This window comes from Rhinatrema bivittatum, chromosome 9, assembly GCF_901001135.1.
Source record: "Rhinatrema bivittatum chromosome 9, aRhiBiv1.1, whole genome shotgun sequence".
Taxonomy (NCBI): Eukaryota; Metazoa; Chordata; class Amphibia; order Gymnophiona; family Rhinatrematidae; genus Rhinatrema; species Rhinatrema bivittatum.
This window is the reverse complement of record NC_042623.1, coordinates 25,473,048-25,492,472: the sequence shown is the minus strand read 5'-3', so window position 1 is coordinate 25,492,472 and position 19,425 is coordinate 25,473,048. Positions and strand designations below refer to the sequence as shown.

Genomic DNA, 19,425 nt, shown 5'->3' with positions numbered 1-19,425 from the left:
CACGACACATCGAGCCGCTGTGACGAGGGAAGGGAACATGAGTTCCGTTAGGGCTCCTCTGTTCCTGGCGTGCCCCACCGTCAAGTGGTGTGGGACTATGGCCATCTGTTACACTTAGCAGTCTAAACGCCACTCACGCCTGGCCTGTCTCCTCTGTACCTGTGCCACCATACCGGGTTTCAGAGCGAGATGGACGTTTACGTCCCCGGCCTTACCCTCGAGGACTCCGGAGACCGTCGGAGTCAACAATCTTCACCGGCTCGTCTTGCGGCGATCCACGTCGGATGGTAAGTACCCGCTTCGGCGGCATTCCCATAGAGTTGTGTTCTCCCATTCGGACCGTGGTTCGAAAAGTTCTGGGTCATGTGTCTTTTAGAACTGTATTAGTGTCACATATCGCTATGTTAGCTATGTTAGCCACAATACCAGGAGAACCCCTCTATCTTCTTGGGATTGCAGCAGGGCTTCTTCTCTTGTCAGTAACAAGTCCCTGTGCCGACCAATGCTCTGACTCTTGGTTCCCTCCCAACCAAGGTCCAGCTGCATTGGCTGATCTGCTAAACATGAGATTCAGCAACCATTGCCCCATGTACAAGTCCACCTTGAGGCCTGGCCACAGGTCTCAGTGTCTCCTTGTACAGCATACAGAAATGCGGGTACCACTTACCGCTCACACACCTGCAGGAGCCTACATGATATCCTCCATTGGGACACCTCCTGGTCTCCCATCTGGTCAGATATCAGAGCGGCCACCCCACCTTGTACCAAAGTCCCGGTACACTCCCCCAGGCGCTACGAAGTGCAGAGGGGAGAAGGGAGGGGGGTTGGGGAGTTTTAATTGCACTATTCTTTCTTTTAACAGAAAATAGTTACTCTCCGCACATCCTGGACCTAAGAAAATCCAACTTTCTTTAGACGTCACAGGTACAATGGTATCTTTGGTTACCATCACTCCATACTGCAGTAAGTACATTATTTTAATGTTTCTATGTGCTTTATGGTGAGTCAACATTACAACCCCAAGCTCTGCCGCTGGCACCAGCTTCGGTAAGTGAACTGTCTCTTGCATCACTGTTGGTGAATGCTGTTTTCTCTGCGGAGTGTAACATCATTCACTTTCCTTGCATAGACTACGGCTAACCACTTTCAGTACATGCAAGGAGCTCTCACTTTTTTCAGGACTCACTATACATTTACTAACTGGGATTACTGTCACTGCCATAAATCCCTTCTGTAACACTTCTGGACACCACAGTCTTAAGACCCTCTTGTCCAGCATGCGCACAGACATTCTGATACATTGTTATATGTCCCTGCGCATATTTTCCATAACCTCAGCCTTTCAACTTTTCATGGTTGGGCTATGGGGTTTCTTCCCACTATGCATTTTTCTCATAATTCAAAACTGCTATGGGTTATATTCAGTGACATTCTATACTCAATGGACCTAAGTGGTTTCATTGCTTTCGTCCCTGATTCTTATCCCAGTTCGAACTAGGACCTAGTCTCCTTCGACTCATGCTCGCAATTCCTTAGGGTTATAAAGTTTCTCCTGAAAGCTGTCAACCCATTATGCATCTATTGCACTCCAGCATAGTTTCTCATAAACTTCCTGGACGTTGCACCCATGAGTTATGCCCTTATGCCTTCCAATACTGCTTTTGCAACAATTCTTTGTGCATACAGACAGACAGCATAGGGACAATGTGCTTTCCAACTCATAAGCACGCATTACCTCTTAGCTGCTCTGCTAGACAGCTGCGCAGCTCTACCCTTGGCCCTTGTTCACTTCATGCGTCCTTGGGCCACATATCTAAGAGATTTAATGAACGCTCTATCAGACCTTCTCCACGTAGGTTCTATCCTCTCGAATGGTCTCAATTACATGTGTACAGGGCAAATCTTTTAACGCTGAGTTTAACTAAACTTTCCTCGGCGTCTGATCATTCCATACGATGCACAGGTTCTGCTCCCTGCACATGTTTCCTATGCGTTCCCTTAGATGCCTTTTCTTCCATCAAAGGCCTCTTCAATATATCTCTTCTGCTGCCTCTCGTAGCCAGCATTCTTCTAATGTTGAACTGGGATGGGGTTCAGTATTCTTTTCCCCACTCCCTGACTGAGATCAGTATGCTTTCCCATACTTCTCAATCCATCATATCAGTAACCTTTTATTCTCTCACCAGTCAGTCCCAAATCATAGACTTACTGATGTTCTTAGGTTCTGGTAGCGTCACAAAACCTTCTAAACATAAATCTTGCCGTTTAATATGGCAGGCTTTACCTCCTGACGCTAAAAAAAAAAAAAAAAAAAAGAGGTATTACCCCTTTTACTTTTCCACCATTTTTTCTTACTCCCTCGGATTCTGTTCTCCAGACATCCTCCACATAGATACACCTTTCTCTTAGGAGGTGTATCGTTTTGGGAGTTGGGTTCCCGTTTTCGGTAATCCTCTCTGAGTCGGCTTACCATGGATTATCCACTGATCAAGCCGCCTCTATTTCTCTAATCACGGAATGAACATATATATTCTCCTTATAAGTCTCATACATTCTACGTTTGAGCCTTTCCATTCCTCTCTTCCACAGTTTGGCAAGGGAACTTCTTTCCCTCTTAATGTCATTCCTGCCAGCAGGGTCCGTGAGTTATGCACTCTTTCCATACTCACCTGACTCCGTTCCTCTGCCACTGAGTAGTTCTACGCATTCAACTTTCTATCCTTTTCAGGTAGATGTTGTATCTCCTTTCCTCAGGAAATACTCTATTAATTTTTCCTAACCTCTCTCTCTCGCCCTAGGGAGAGACTGGGTTTTCCACATTCCTGGACAGTAATGCTGCGCTTACATTCTATCTACATTGCACTGCATTCCATGTGAATTCCACTTGACTCTTTCCTTCATGCAAGGGTCAAGCTGCTACTTCCAGTGGCCACACAGACCTAATCCTTCTGATTAAGTGGTCTATATTTCCTTTCCTACCAACAAGCAGACATTTCACTACAACACTGTGGGTATCCACATACTGTTGTGTCCGTCTTAGCCTTAACAGCTTCCCTTTGGTTACTGCTGCTTGTACTTTTTTATCAGGTTGCAGCCTGGAGTCCTCTCCATACCTTCGCAGCCTATTATTGCTTACATTTGACTAGCCGGCATGCTCCATGTTTGGCCAGTCCGCCTACTCTTACTTTTTTCAATTCACTACCCAACATCCTTCCACGAACCCATTATGGTGTTGCGGATGCCCTCCGTTCCCATTTCCACCTTAGTCGTTACGCCTTTGCGCATCTGCGGTGTATCTGGTGCATTCCCGGGCATCCTCAGCTCGGTACTCACCCATTTGTGAGGACTACCATCCTGCTTGTCCTGTGAGAAAGCAAATGTTGCTTACCTGATGTAACAGGTGTTCTCACAGGACAGCAGGATGTTAGTCCTCACGAAACCCGCCCGCCACCCCGCGGAGTTGGGTCTGTATACTTTTATTTTAGTTTCGCTTGCGCTTTTTAGCTATAAGACGAGACTGAGGGAGACACCTGTGGCTCACAGGGATAATTGCAGGCTGGGCATGCTCAGTGCACCCAGTGTGCTAGTGTCAGTCAAAGCTTGTTGAAACTTTGACAGAAAAGTTTTCCGTACAGGGCTCCATCCTCGATGTCACCCTTTCGTGAGGACTAACATCCTGCTGTCCTGTGAGAACACCTGTTACATCAGGTAAGCAACATTTGCTATCAGGGACCCCATTCGGCTGGGGACCGCGCCCAATCTGATAACTCAGAACCAGGGTACCCTGCACCATCCGAACCTTTGGGCATTAGCCCTAACAGTGTGGATGTTGAGTGCCTAGTTCTTCAGCCCCTGGACCTCTCGGACAGTGTCACCTGGGAGCTGGTGGCTTCTGGAAATCCTTCCACCAGGACGTCTTTTAGTTTGAATTGGAAAAGATTCTCCACCTGGTGTGCAGGGCATGACTTGGATCCATTCACATGCCCCCTTCCCAAACTGTTGGACTACTTGTTGCACCTTTCCAAGTCTGGGCTTCAAACTAGCTCAGTCAGGGTCCATCTTAGTGCGTACCATCGGGGTGTCACTGACATACCCATATCTGTGCAGCCTTTAGTGGGTCGCTTTATGAGGGGTCTGCTCAAGGTGAAGCCCCCCTCTTTCGCCTCCTGTTATGTCCTGGGACCTCAACATTGTCCTGGAGTGGCTTATACATCCTTCCTTCGAACTGTTGCACTACTGCGACCTGAAATTCCTCACCTGGAAAGTTATATTCCTAGTGGTGATTACTTTGGCTCATAGAGTCAGTGAGCTTCAGGCCTTGGTTACATACCCACCACACACAAGGTTTTATCTTGATCGTGTGGTCTTGCGTATGCACCCTAACCTCCGACCTAAAGTAGTGACTGATTTCCATATCAGTCAGTCCATTGTTTTACCCAACTTCTTTCCCAGACCTCATTCCCACCCAGGGGAACAGGCTCTTCACACTTTGGACTGCAAGAGGCAGTCTACTCAGCTCTTTGTGTCCTTTGATACCAATCGGCTGGGAGTGGCGGTGGGTAAACAGACTCTGTCCAACTGACTGGCAGATTGCATCACTTTCTGCTATGCGCAAGTGGGCCTTCAGCTGACAGGCCGAATCAAAGCTCATTCTGTGCAGGCCATGGCGACGTCGGTGGCTCATCTGTGAGCAGTCCCCATCATCGAAATTTGCCGCACAGCAACATGGAGTTCCCCTCACATGTTTGTGGCTCACTACTGCTTAGACAAAGCTGGTTGACAGGACAGTGCCTTCGGTCAGTCCATACTACGCAATCTCTTCCAGATCTGAACCCTGCCTAGAAACCCCTGCTTGGAGCTAGACAGTCCCCTGCCTACCAACAGCACCGCAATTGTTGTGCCCGTTGGCACTTTGTTCGGTAACTTATTCTCACCTGCTGCCAGGGACAGCCTGGAGCTTGGTATTCACCCTCATGTGAGGACTACCATTCTTCTTGTCCAAGGAGAAAGCACAGTTGCTTACCTGTAACAGGTGTTCTCCCAGGACAGCAGGAGGTTAGTCCTCACGAAATCTGCCCACCACCCCCTGGAGTTGGGTAGTCCTTCTGGTTTGTTGTATGTTTTTCGCTCGTATTTTTTTTATCTATGTTACTAGACTAAAGGGGGACCTTGCTGGATGCACGGATAGTGGCATGCTGGGCATGCAATTGGACGTTACACACAGTGCTAAATTGTGTACTGTTCAGCTGTTGGTGTTCACCCAGACAGGCTATGCTTTGTTCATCTACCTAGAGAGTTTATTCTTTTAGTTTACTTGCCATTCCTTGTCAAAATGGTCTTGAATGAAAGAATGTATCCACAAGTTGGAATGCACAACACCAATCTCACATGCAATGCCATCTTGGCAAGGCATGGCAAGAAAAATTGAAGTATAAGTTCTCTGGAGTGGGCACCTTCAGCTGAACAGTATACACCGTGGCGTGGTGCATCTGACTTTGGTGTCCTGTTCATCTGCAGCTTCCTCCCCCCCGCAAACCCCCAGAAGAGTCTACGCTTTGTTAAGGTAGCTGTAAGGGCCTGCCTCAGAGAGCTTTTGCTTTGATTTTACTTGCTATTCCTTGCTAAAATGGATTTGGATGCAAGAATTTGCTGCTTGGAGTGAGTACTGACAGCTGGCTGAACAAAGTAAAAGCTCCCTGGGATGGGCATCTACAGTTAAAACGATATGCCAAAGTTGGGATACACAGTGCTAGTGTACGTTCAGCTGAAGGTGCCCATCTCAAGAGCTTAGGAAACTAAACTCATGAATCTGAGGTGAAGTAAACTCACATTTCTTGTGGCCAAAATAATTCTGTTGTTGTATCCAGGCTGATAGAAGCAGCAAGATACCACCACACTGGAAACATCAATAGTATAACATAGCCACAAGTTAATGTGGTTAAGTTTTATTCCTGCTCTGACCCAGGAGTTAATTTCCCAACTTTAAGAAAATGTGCTTTAAGCGGTCTACCCTTTAACGCACTTCTCTGCATTGCTGGGGATTAGCTAATGTCTTCTTTTACATGGAATTTGCACGAACTGATTAAATTGCGGTCTACCCTTTAACGCACTTCTCTGCATTGCTGGGGATTAGCTAATGTCTTCTTTTACATGGAATTTGCACGAACTGATTAAATTGCATTTTTTAGGGATTAAAATCCCTGTTAAATACCAGAGTTTAATTTACCACAGAAAAATGCAAGCTAAAACAGGAGTAAAAACCTACACTAACATTATTTATTTATTTATTTATTTATTTAAAATCTTTTCTATACCGTCGCTAAGTTATCTACCATCGCAACGGTTTACATGTAGGCACATAAGTTAATGTGTGAAAACGTGTACTATAGTACATTCTAACAGGTGCCGTTAAAGTTTCGGTTACAATAAATCATTAACTACAAACAAATGTTTAGTGAAGTAGGTCATGACTGAATGTACCAGGAAGGTACTGTTTGCTGGAAAAATTCACTCTTATGGTTTTACAATTAAGTTTATAGTGATGTAGAGTTCCTAGACCCCTCTACTGTATGTTTCTAAGTGCTGTGCATCGGTGCTCTTCTGCCTGTTCCTTAATGTTTTCTATTTTCCTGTCTCTTTATAAAATGCTTGCTTAAAAAGCCATGTTTTCAAGCTTTATTGCACCGGCCCCATTGAGATTAAGTGACTTGCCAAGGCTCTTATACCAGAAGTGGAAGAGGAGAGGTGAATTTGCCTCCCACGGGTCCTTTTGGCTCACAGTTCAAAGCTTGTACCTCAGCTCTGTTGAAAATGGTTATCTCCATCTAGGGAGAAAGATAACTGGGTGCTTTCTCTGCTTACCGCCGTGAACATGTATTTATTTATTTAGCATTTTTTATATACCGAGGTATAGCAGAGTTGCCTTCACTCCGGTTTACATACAGAAACAACATGTTACATAGAACGATGTATGAAGATTACAATTTAAAATTAACGATAGTAAATACAACAGGAGAATGTATAACAAGATAACACAGGATAGAACCCTGAATAGATGTACATATATCTCATGAAGCATTGAAGGGCATCTGTATCATTGTAACAGGGAGATTGAAAAATGGCAGAATATATAAAAGAATTTTAGAGTCATTGAGTGCTATCTTTAAAAGATTGGCTGAGAAGCCAGGGTTTTAAGTCTTTTTTGAAGGATTTTAAGTTATCTTGATTGGTGAGGCAATGAGGAAGCGAGTTCCAGAGCTTAGGGCCGATGATGGAAAAGGCTCTGTTTCTGGTGGAGGATAATTTAGCCTGTGGAAGAGAGGGAATCACTAGATTAATTTTGCTGGCGGTTCGTGTAGTACGTTGGGAGCAATGGATGTGAATGATGTCATCAAAGGCGGAATAGTCGGCATTGTATATTGCTTTGTGGAGTATGGTGAGGACTTTGAATTCTGCTCTTTTTTCAATAGGGAGCCACTGTAATTGGTTGAGAACAGGTGTAATGTGATCAGCTTTTCTTGTACCTGTTAGAACTCTGGCTGCAGCATTCTGAAGGAGCTGCAAGGGTCTCAAGGAAGATTTTGGAAGGCCGATCAATAGGGAGTTGCAGTAATCCAAACCTGAAAAAATGAGGGCTTGAAGGACAGTTTTGAAATCATGGGGGTGGAGTAGGGGTTTTAGATGTTTTATTATTTGAAGTTTGTGAAAGCCTTCCTTTATTTTTGTGGAGATGTGTTTTTTGTAGATTAGGTCAGTGTCTAACCAGACACCCAGGTCTTTAACGCTCTCTTTGAGAAGGACGAGGGTCTTGTCAAAGTAGAAGGGTGGAATTTTTAAATGTCCAGGATATTTTTTGGCAATTAGGATACATTCGGTTTTGCTTGTATTTAGACATAATTTAAGATGAATTAGCAAGTTTCTGATAGTATCCAAGTGTGAGGCTGCTTTAGACATAGCATCTTCTATCGAGGAAGAAATAGGAATGAGTAATTGAATATCGTCTGCATACATGTAATACGTTATGTCAAGACTAGATAAGAGATGGCAAAGAGGGGTCAGGTAGATGTTGAATAGAATTGGTGAAAGTGCTGATCCTTGAGGCACACCTGTAACGAGGGGGACAGGAGAAGAAGAGCTATTGTTGTGAAAAACTTTGAAGTGTCTGTTACTGAGGAAGGATGAGAACCAACTGAGAGTTTTGCCAGCCAGCCCAATGGATTCTAGACATGAGATGAGAATTTTATGATCCACTGTATCGAAGGCAGCAGAGAGGTCTAAGAGAATCAGAAGGTATCCTTTTTTGTTGTCAAAACCTCTTAGGATGGTATTGGAGAGTTTAAGGAGGAGGGTTTCAGTGCTGTGGTTTTTTCTGAAGCCGAATTGGGAAGGAGAAAGAATTTTATTATCGTCTAGATGGTCGCTGAGTTGTTTCAATGCCGCCTTCTCAATCATTTTTGCAAAGAAGGGTAAGTTGGAGATTGGGCGGTAGTTGTTTAGGTCATCTGGATTGAGGTTTTTTTTCTTTAATAAAGGAGTGACGGTGGCAATTTTTAACTTGGGAGGCAGCTCGCCTTCCTCGAGCGATTTGTTGATGATTGCTGAAATTGTTGGGGCTAAAGGATAGGCAATTTCTTTAAGAACTCGGGTGGGAATGGTGTCGAGTTCATGATGAGCAGGGTTGATTTTCTTCATCATTTTTTCTGTTTCAGTAATGGAAATAGGTCTGAAGTCGAGCCAAGGAGGGATGTTAATTGAAGAAGTTTGTAAATTGAAGAAAGAAGAGGTGATGAAGGTGTTTGTTATTTTGGAGATTTTATCCTTAAAATAGATGGCTAAATCTTGGCTTAGGTTTTTTTTGGTAATAGTAGTGTTGGAGATGTGGATATCAGAGATGAGGTTGTTTACAAGGTTGAATAAGGATTTGGGTTTGTTGGAGGAATTTATAATTTTATTGCCGAAGTAGTTCCGTTTTGTGTTTTGGATTGATTTCTTGTAGGCTGCTAATTGTGAACGGTATTTTTGTAGTGTAGCAGGCAGCTTATTTTTTTGCCATTCTTTCTCTGTTTTCCCGAGAGCTGATTTCATGTTTTTTAGGGTGGTGTTAAACCATGGGTTTTGTATTTCTTTTCTGTTCTTTAGGTGTTTGATCTTCTCCGGGTTAATGATGTTAGCGGTTGTTTCAGTGATTGAGGACCATGATTGGATAGCGTTATTTATGTTTGATAAGTCAAGATTCGCTAGTTGTAGACCCAGCTCTTGAAGGAGAAGATTAATTTGATAGGGTGGACGGAATTTGAAGGATTTTTTTGTAGAGTTATTATTTGTTGGGTTGTTGAAGTTCGTTTGGGATTTGCAGAGTAAGAGATGGTGATCAGACCATGGGACTGGGTTGTGAGAAATAGAAGAGTTCATGAAGAAGTTGTTGGTGAAAATCAGGTCGAGAGTGTGACCTGCTTTATGTGTAGGGTTGTTCACTTGAAGGATGAAATTTAAATCTCTGTATGTACATTTAAAATTTAAATGTACTGTATGTTCTCAGAATCTGGCATGCACATAGATGACATTTTAATCCCTACATAGCAGAAAAAGACCCAAGTGGTCCATTGTCTGCCCAGGAAGTTTTGTTTTTTCTGTGGCTAGTAACTCTTTCTCTGTGCAGGTTACCTCCATGTTAAGGGTAGTAGTAACTTTGCTCCATCCAGGTTACCCCTTATCTTCATTTCCATCCTTTTGCTACTAGGGATCCTCTGTATTTATCTCATGCCCTTTTGACTTCCATTACTATTCTTGTCTTCACTATCTCTTCAGGGAGGGCATGCCATGCATCCACCACTCTTTCTGTTCCTGAGTCTACCCCCTTAAGAGTTTCATATTATAACCCCTAGTTCTGCAGCTTACTTTCTATCAGAAAAGATGTGATTCTTCTGCATCAGTTTGTCTCATATTTCCCTTGTCCCTTCTCTCCTCCAGCGTATACATATTTAGGCCCTTCAGTCCCATATTCTTCCAGTACAGACCCTACAGGTGCCTTTCTTTGGACCGATTTGATCTTGTCTTTATCCCTTTTGAGATACGGTCTCCAGAACTGAACACAGTACTCCAGGTGAGGCCTCACCAATGACCTGTACAGGGGGCATTATCACCTCCTTTTTTCCTGCTAGTTATGCAGTTATGCCTCTCTTAATGCAGCCCAGCATCTTTCTGGTCTTAGCCACCACCTTGACACATAGCTTAGCTGCTTTCAGATCATCAGACATTATCATCCCAAGGTCTCTTTCCCAGTCCATGCACATCAGTCTCTCACTCCTCTCACATAAAGCTTCTTTGGATTTCTGCACTTCTTGGCATTGAATCCCAGCTGCAAAACCTTTGACCATGCCTCAAGCTTTCTTAGACCACTTTTTATTTTCTCTTCTCCTTCAAACGTGTCCGAGCTATTGCAGATCTTAGTGTCACCCACAAAAACACAAATTTTACCTTTTAATCAATGTTTTCTCAAATTTTTGAAAGTCTGTGCAAACATTTTCTTTGTGTGCAACTTTTTATAAGCAAAGTTCAAATTTTTGCACTATGAGCCAATGCAATGGAAAGAATATTAGGATTTCTTGTGCATGCTATGTTTGTCTAATTCCACTGGGTTTACAGCCTATGTGAGCGTGCAGAGCTTAAAGGGAATAGTGCTTCTAATCCCTCTGCGGTATTGCTCACAAAGATATTGAACAAAACTGGTCCCAAAACAGATCTTTGAAGTGCTCCACTTATTGTGCTTCTTTCTTCAGTATAGGTTCCATTTACTACTGCTCGCTGATGTCTGTCAATCAGCCAGTTTATAATTCATTCCACCACCTTGGGACCCACTCCCAGGCTTCTTATTTTATTCATGAGTCTCCTGTGCAGGACCATATCAATTCTAATATTGCAATATTAGCCAAGTTTGAGGGCGGCTGGAAGAGCAAGGAGGGATGGGAGAGATAAGGGGGGGGGGGGGGGAGGGGGGTGAAGGGATAATAAAGGGGGATGTATATGAGCCAGGAGAAGAAACAAGAATGACTGTAAAGAATCTACATGGAACAAATACAAATACCAAATACATGGTTATGATGTTTGAGAATTTGTATGTTTAACACCTTTATATAGCATGTACAATGATAGTTAACCAGAGGAATGAACATGAATCGGCAGATGAACATGCGGGCTAAGCATGATATCAAAAGACAGTTATAATGATCTTCATGATTTTTATGTACCATGATTGCCAAGTTATCTGTTTTCAAGTATTGCTATAAAATGTATTTCTTGCACATAACCTAATAAAAAAAAAAAAAGTCTTGCTGAAATCCAAGCAAGCCACATCAGAGTGCTTTTCTTTGTTCCAGTTCTCTAGTCACCCAAGCAAAAAAATCAGTCTGTCAAAATTTGTTTAATAGGACCTTCTTCTGGTAAAAACATGTTGTCTCGGATCATGTAACCCATTGGTTTGTAGACAGTTCATTATTCTTTCCTTTAGCCATTTCTCCATTAACTTTCTCACCACTGAGGGTAAGACTAATGGACATGTAGTTAACAGCCTCCTCCCAACTACCACTTTTGTGAAGAGGATCACCACTGCCCTCCAGTCCTACAGCACCATATACACCTGCTTTATTCTTCCCAGTCATGCTGTTGCTGCTCTAACTCAAACCCCCTATTTGTTTTCTTGTCTGTTAGCCTTGACTAGATTGTAAGTTCCAAGGTCTAGATATTGCCCATTATGTGTCTCAGTACAGTGCTGTGTACATCTGATATGTGCTATACATATGATTAATAATAATGATACCTGGTCACTGTGAAGGAATGTGTACTTACAGAAAAGTGCGAGGAGGAAAGGCTGCACTGCATCTAGGCAGCTGAAATATCCCATCCTTTTTTATTGTAGGAAGCTGGAGACAACACTCAGTTCTGCTGGCGAAACCTTTACTCCTGTATCAACCTGCTGAGAATCCTCAACAAGCTGACCAAGTGGAAGCATTCACGCACCATGGTAAGCCAGGGGTGTGGGTCAGCATTTGGAAGAAAAGCATCATGATGAACCAGCAGTGAGCATCATCATTGAAAGGAGGGTACCTCATGTTGAATAAAACAAGAAGGAACATTACATTCCTAGCTTAAAAATATCATGTCAGCCTAGCTAGGACCCTGATGATAGTTCCCTGTACGTACCTGGATCAGGCCAGACTCCTGGGTTTATGCATCCCTGCCAGCAGATGGAGACAGAGAAAGCTTTATTGACACTGCTACATAATCTCTGGTGCCACCTGCAGTTCCTCTGTATTTCTCTGTCTCCAGCAGCTAGTGGATGGTGCAAAACCTGCAGTTTTGCAGTCTGGAGAGTACTTTATTTTTGTGAACCTTCCTCCCAGGGGGTTTTTGGGTCCTGGTGGATCCTTCCCTGTCTGGTTGAGGTGGACGAGCTGGGGGTTGGTGAACTTTTTGTACATTCGCTCCATTGTCCTGTAGAGTGTAAATCTGGTGCTCCAGATCCCTCCCATTCACTGCCTCTTCTTTCTTGAATCAGACTGATCCTCCTGTAGTGTTGGACAGCTCTGTGTTCCATGCTGAGAGAGGTTTTGTTTAAGGTATTAAAGTTTAAAAAAAAAAAAAAAGAGGTCAAGTCAGGAGCCAGAGGAGCTGAGGTAAGGCACGGGAGGCCTAGAAGATTTGAGGGATAACTCTCTTCCCTGGTGAAGTTGGCAGTAAGGGGAGAGAGGCTATTTTTTTACTCTCCCGAGTTTTATTGTGTCCTGGGCTCGGCACGGGGGTTTTTCTCCCCAAGAGCTTTATGGTTCACAGCTCAGGGTGCTACGCTTGGGCTGCCTTGGGCTCTGTGCCACTTGTGTTTCAGGGGGAGAAGGACCTTCTGAGGACCCGGTGACAGCTAAAAGAGGTAAGCGGAGTACAGGCTCTCCCGTGGCAGCGGTCCCTGCTGGAGATCGGAGTGGGTTGGGGCCTCTTTCTCCGACGGCACAGGAACTGAGACCATTTTGGATTATCATGTGGCCTAAGAAAACAAAGAGGTAGGCGATCTATGATAGCCGTCAGGTAAACACAAAAGAATAGATGCCTGGATCTTTTCCAATACTTTATTGATGCAGAGACGTATTCATAAAAATGCCCGACTCAGGCCGAGTTTCGCAGCTCTACAGCCGCTGCCTCAGGGGCTCAATCACTCCAGTCATGAGTGAAACCTCTTAAGAGCAGAGACTGCGGTTTGAACGCTGATTCACCTTCTAAGTTCATGTTGTTCTTGTGTTGCTGATATATAACCATTGTTCACTGGAAGAAACAACATCACTGGTTTCACTCATGACTGGAGTGATTGAGCCCCTGAGGCAGCGGCTGTAGAGCTGCGAAACTCGGCCTGAGTCGGGCATTTTTATGAATACGTCTCTGCATCAATAAAGTATTGGAAAAGATCCAGGCATCTATTCTTTTATCATGTGGCCTGGCCATGCCAACAGGAAGGGGGGGGGCCTGTGCCTTTCCTCTTCTTTCTAGGGCCCCACCCACCACACTTTCTTTTCTGGCAGGGTCACACTGTTCCTTTTCGTGCTACGGCCCCACTGGCAGGACCACATTGCTCTTGATGGCACTGGTGGCACTATAGCACCCTTCAGTAGCGGCGCTTATTGCAGTGGCCCTATTGGCCATGGCATGCTACAGCTTTGCCTCTCAGACCTCCTCACTCCCCCACAGTCTTGCTTCCCAGCACTCACTCCCCAGCACTTTTGCTCCCAAGCCCCTTCTCCCATCTTAGATCCCACTCTCCAGCAGTCTTGCGCCTCCCCGAATCCCCACTTCCCAAATATTTTGTCCCTCAGTCCCCAGAAGTCTTGTTTCTCCCTCCCATACCTCCTCACTAAGTCACTATTCATGCTTCTCCACAATCCCCTCACTCACCACAGGTGGCCATCGCATCTCAGTGCTGCTGCAACACCCCCACCCCCGATCCTAAGAATCGAAGGATTGTGGCCTTGCAGCGCAGGCTGCTTCTTCCTCGGCTGTCGGCACCTAACGTCATTCATGAAGGGTGAGAGAGGGTCACTGCAGCACCAGGATGTGATGGCCACCTGCTGCTGCGCCCCCTTTAAGCCTGGTACCCAGGGACATTGGCCCCCTGCTCCCCCCCCCCTTCTGTGCCACTGGTTAGCATTTATCAGTGGTGCCCCATGGTGAGTCAGTCAGCATTTAGACAGGCTGCACCATACTAAACCAGCAGTGTTTTGTCCGTATTTGGAGGAGGTGTCCATGGTGAATCAGCTGTCTTGTCAGCTTTAGGAGGAGGGGCACCACCATCATGAGCCAACAGTTCATGTCGGCGTTCCGAGCGGTGCACCCTTGTCCCATCAGAGAGAGATTTATTTATGCTAGATTCTCTGTCTAGTACTTATTTAATTGATGGTACTGGGACTGCTCCTTCTGACACCTGCTTTTCACTGGTAGATGCTGGTGGTGTTTAAGTCAGCCCCTATCTTGAAAAGGGCCCTGAAGGTGAAGCAAGCCATGATGCAGCTCTATGTTCTGAAGCTGCTGAAGCTGCAGACAAAGTACCTGGGCCGCCAGTGGAGAAAGAGCAACATGAAGACCATGTCCGCCATCTATCAGAAAGTGCGCCACCGCATGAATGACGACTGGGCATATGGCAATGGTGAGAAATGTCTTCAGTCCATCCCACTAGTTTCTTCCTTCTCCTTTGGGCTTCCAACTCAATTCAGATTTGCCTCTACTGGGCTACAGCACCATTTGATTCTTCATTTGCAATTCTCTTGGATTCAAAGCCCCCACTTTTGTGAGCAAAGTGTGATTTTACCTGTGGAAAAGGCTTTGAATGTTGCCCAGCATCTCTGTGGATAAAAATATGTGCATCATTTAACAATGCACATGCCTTTACCCACAGATGCTGGAGGCATACCTAGGACTAGAGAAAGGAACTAGTACATAAGTTTGATTACTCAAATCTACTCGCATAGTTTCAAACAGAACATTTAACTGTAGAGAAAGCAGGTACAATTTCTGCCACTAATTTTTCAAGGGCTATAATCAAAGCACATGCTTACGCAGACTTTTGCTTTGATTATTGGTGCAAACTCCATGGATAAAGCTGCCTCTATGCGGCAATATAGCCAAATATGTTGTCTTAGGCTAATTTTCAGCCACAACCTAGCTGGCTTGATTGTGGCTGAAAATTACCATAAAAGCCAGCTAAATATAGGTGACTATCTTGCTCAGCAGCTCTTTGACAATTTATTCCTTTGTATTCTGGAGGCATCTTGCTAATCCAATGTTGAGTGACTAGAGTGGGTTCCATTCCTGGTTGAGGCTGGGGCTCACTCCTTGGGGCAAGATGGAGCCGAATATGGCTCTTATAGTGATAGCTAGTGGCTAACCAGAGAACATACTAAGAAGAAGCTGCGAAGGGGTTCCTGTACAAAGGGCTAAAAGAATGGCAATGACTGTGTGGTAGTGTTTGTTTTGGGGAGGAGGGGCATGGAGTTTTATTCCCCTGTGATCAATTACTTACTGACAATGTAGAAAGTGATCTCTACTTGGTTTATGTTAAAATGTTCCTCCCGCAAATGTACTTTTTAAATTACACTTTTTAAAAAGTCAAGAATACAGTGATAATATATGATGAACATGAACCATGTCACGGTGTTTTTCTTCTCTCACACACACACACACACACACACACACACAATTCCGCCAAGCTAATCGCCCCACGAGAAACTCCCTTGCTGGCACTCTCCAAATCCCCTCACTTAAAATTGGGCACCTTACCACTACCAGAGATAGAGCCTTCTCTATTGCGGGCCCCACACTTTGGAATTCCCTCCCCGTCCACCTCCGCCTAGAACCATCCCTGAGCCACTTCAAAAAAGGAATCAAAACATGGCTCTTTAGACAGGCATACCCCAACTCCTCTCAATCCTAATTTTGTCCTACGAACCACCTCAGCTCACACTCAGCCTTTATACCACCCCTTCCTGTTTCCTTCCCTTGCACTCCTAGCCCCCCTTTACCCCTCCCTCTCACCCCCTAGCAACCCCTCCCTCAAAGTACCCGTGCCTTACTGTACCCCTCTTCACTCTACCCCACCCGCCCCTCTCCCCCTGCTCCCTCCTTCCTTTCTCCCCCCCCACTAGCTTTTAACTATACATATGTGCACTTGCCTCCTCTTACTGTAAATAAGCCCTCATATGCTAATTTCTCAAGTGTACATGCCTCGCTTAATTTGTTTATAAGTTCTTTTGCATATTTAACCCTAACTTGAATGCAAAAAGTTGTAATTCTGCTGTTGACTCTCTTCCTTTGTATTTTGCATATTACCCAGTTAGCCCCTCCCTTGTTCATTGTAATTTCCCTTCTCAGTTACTTGTAAACCTACATGATGTGTCCTACGAATGCCGGTATAAAAAAAGTGTTAAATAAATAAATAAATAAATAAACACACGTATGCTTGATTTTTTTTTTCTTTTTTAATCCTGTAAAGATATTGATGCCAGACCGTGGGACTTCCAAGCTGAGGAGTGCATACTGAGAGCCAACATTGAAAGCTTTAATAGCCGGAGATATGACCAGAACCCAGGCTGGGAGTTTGCACCAGTGGATAATTGTTTACAGAGTGTGCTGGGTCAGACACTAGAACTCCCAGAGGACTTCCACTACACGTACGAGCTGTGGCTAGAAAGAGAAGTGTTTTCCCAGCCCATCCATTGGGAAGACCTATTGCACCATCACTAACAGCTATATGGCTTAGGTTCTAAATTTGAATTTTGCCAGTTTTTATGAATATTTCCTGGCTATTGGTATATTGCATCATAAAATGTAGAAGTATCTCACACCGTTCCAGCTGGAGCGAGGTATTTAAACTACAATTGGGAGAACTTGTTTTGCCAAATTTAGAGGCTACTAAAACTTCAGTGTTTCCATTTTTGCAAAACAAACATGTTTTGAAGTCTGATATCATAAAAACTGAGAAAATGCTGACAAATAAGGATCCTCAGGCCTGATGCAATACCACAAAGCCTACCCAGTCTCAGGCCTCATGCTCACAAATTGATATTAAATGTAATTTTTACTGCAGCTAATGGCAAAAACAGACATATGCTCACTCAGCTAATGGAAAAATGACCTTCCATTGCATCCAACATCAGCTTCAAACATTCAAAGAGCAGATAAGGTACATTGGGCATGGAAGACTTGGGTAAGATTGATAGTAAGGAGCAGTTGACAGTTATTACATTAGGTGTAGAAAGTCATGAGGAGATGATTGCTGGAGCAGGTGGATGGTTATTACTGTGTTTGTAGAGGACATGAAGAGAAGAAGTTTTAGAGGTTTCACAAAATCCCTAAAACATTTCTAAGTTCTTCAAATACAAATTAAGGCTAATTTCCAACTAGTGTGATAAGCAGTAAGTCTGTGGAGTTCTACTAGCCATATTGGCCATGGAGAAAAGTAGATCTGTGAGGTATGAAAGCTTGTGTACCACATCATCTTTTTTGTTGGCCATTTCAAAGACTCCAGTCATCAGCATAAAACAAGGTAAAAACTAAAATATAGGATGAGTTGGTTAAAGTGATGCTATTATAAGGCAAAAAGAATGTTTAAAGAGGCAGTCTTTTGGGACTATTAAGGATTCTTCTCCGAGGACAAGCAGGATGGTAGTCCTCGCACATGGGTGACATCATGGATGGAGCCTCGATCCGGAACTTTGATCTCAAAGATTCTAGAACTTTCAAACATACCCTACTGAGCATGTGCAGCTGTAGTTATCACCCCACCCCCTAGGTAGAGTCCCTCAGTCTCTTTTTTTCCTCAGAGCCGTGTGGTTGCGTGACCCATGTATGATAACGTATTCAGCTTTGCTTTTTCCTCACAGTTTTTGTAAGTGCTTTTTTCTAGAGCTGGAGCTGTTTTTCTTTCCTTTATCTTACAGTAATAGTATTTTCTGTTTCTTTCCACTGTCTGCCAGGAGCATGCAGCCTTAGTTGCTGTTCAGCCTGACAGAGTCTAATACAATCCCTTATTAAATAAGTACTGCACCTGCAATTTGATATCTGTGTCCTCTCCTTGCTCTGTCTGAATTTTGTACCTTTGTAAGGTGTTGGCAGGACTGACAGAATGCAGTCTGTGGGTGATCTGTGTAGGCCGCTGAGCCTGGGGACTCACCTGAGTTTTGCCCAGGCAGGAGTTCCATGTCATTTTACCGATCAATCGGCATCGATGGCGATTCAGATATGGAAGAGATTGAGGACCACACCATTCCTGTGGGGGGAGAGAGCTCATCCTCATCACATTCAAAGGAACTAGTCTCCACGGACAGGAGCCCTGGATGTCTAAGCCTCCCCTCCTGCTTGACTGTGATGGCAGTGTAGTCTCCTTGTGAGAGAGGGTGAGCAGGAGCCTGGGCAAGCTGCTTGCCACTGCACCTTTGGTGCCATGTCCAGTAACTGTTGCATGCGCTCATCTGTAACCAGTGCACCGATGATCTGACACATCGATGTCAGGACCGCATCAGGGACCAGGACTGCCATTGAGCACCATGGTCGCCCTTGACGTTATCGAGGTGTGTGACCACCCTCTATGCTGTAAGGGCCTTCTGTGCTGTAGGCATATGTGGACTCAATACACTGGAGTCATCGAGCACCTTAGGACTTGATGTGGCAGAGCACAGCAACGACCTATAGTATCGGGGACTAGGACTGCCATCGAGCACCTTGGGTCCCCCTCGATGCCATCGGAGCCACCATCAAGGCCATCGACGCCCTCGATCCCATTGAGATGTGTGCTTAGCTTCAAAAATGGTCTAATGACCACCGCTGCTGTCCCCCGGTCCTGGCTTACAAAGCCGTGGTGGCCTAAGCCATCTGAGGGTGGCTGCAAGTGTTGGTCACTTCTGAACCTCAGCGATCAGTGACTGTAACTCAACTCTCACCTGGAGAGTAGAAAGGTTTTTCATGATCATGAGGCCCCGATTCCCATTGCATTCCTGTCCCTTCCAGAAGGGGAGATAAGACTGGGTTTCCAGGGTGACTTTATGGCTCCCCCCCTGGACACATACAAGGGGTGTCCCTCGTTCTCCATCTCACGGAGAAGGGATGTCACTGCTCCTGATTGGCAGTCGCTTTCAATTCCTCGTGGGATCCAAGAGCCGGTCAGGCGGTAGTGCTCTCCTTAGGATGTCCTAAAGCACAGCAAGTCTTGTTCGTGAGATTCCAGATTTGGTCTCTCCATCGTACTTTGAGTCTCCTCTTTGGGGTAGCTCCCCGGTGAAGATTAGGGGTTCCCCCTGTCCAGGAGGTACCTTTGATACCTGCTGAGCTCAATGGGTGTTTTTCATGGAGGACCACTATTGCCAGTCATTCTCGCCTGCGGGGACCCTACCTCAG

General features: G+C 44.8%; 1 protein-coding gene across 6 annotated transcripts in view; it reads left to right on the top strand.

The window, feature by feature from the left end:
• Positions 1 to 18,085, top strand: part of STRIP2 (striatin interacting protein 2) — a 216,229-nt gene extending 198,144 nt beyond the window's left edge. For all 6 annotated transcript variants that reach the window (XM_029615800.1, XM_029615797.1, XM_029615799.1 and 3 more), the window contains 3 exons: positions 11,915 to 12,019; positions 14,479 to 14,683; positions 16,526 to 18,085. In XM_029615800.1, coding sequence (XP_029471660.1) covers positions 11,915 to 12,019; positions 14,479 to 14,683; positions 16,526 to 16,776 — 561 coding nt within the window. In that variant the 3' untranslated portion in view covers positions 16,777 to 18,085. The remainder of the gene's footprint in view (positions 1 to 11,914; positions 12,020 to 14,478; positions 14,684 to 16,525) is intronic.
• Positions 18,086 to 19,425: the final 1,340 nt, after the last annotated feature.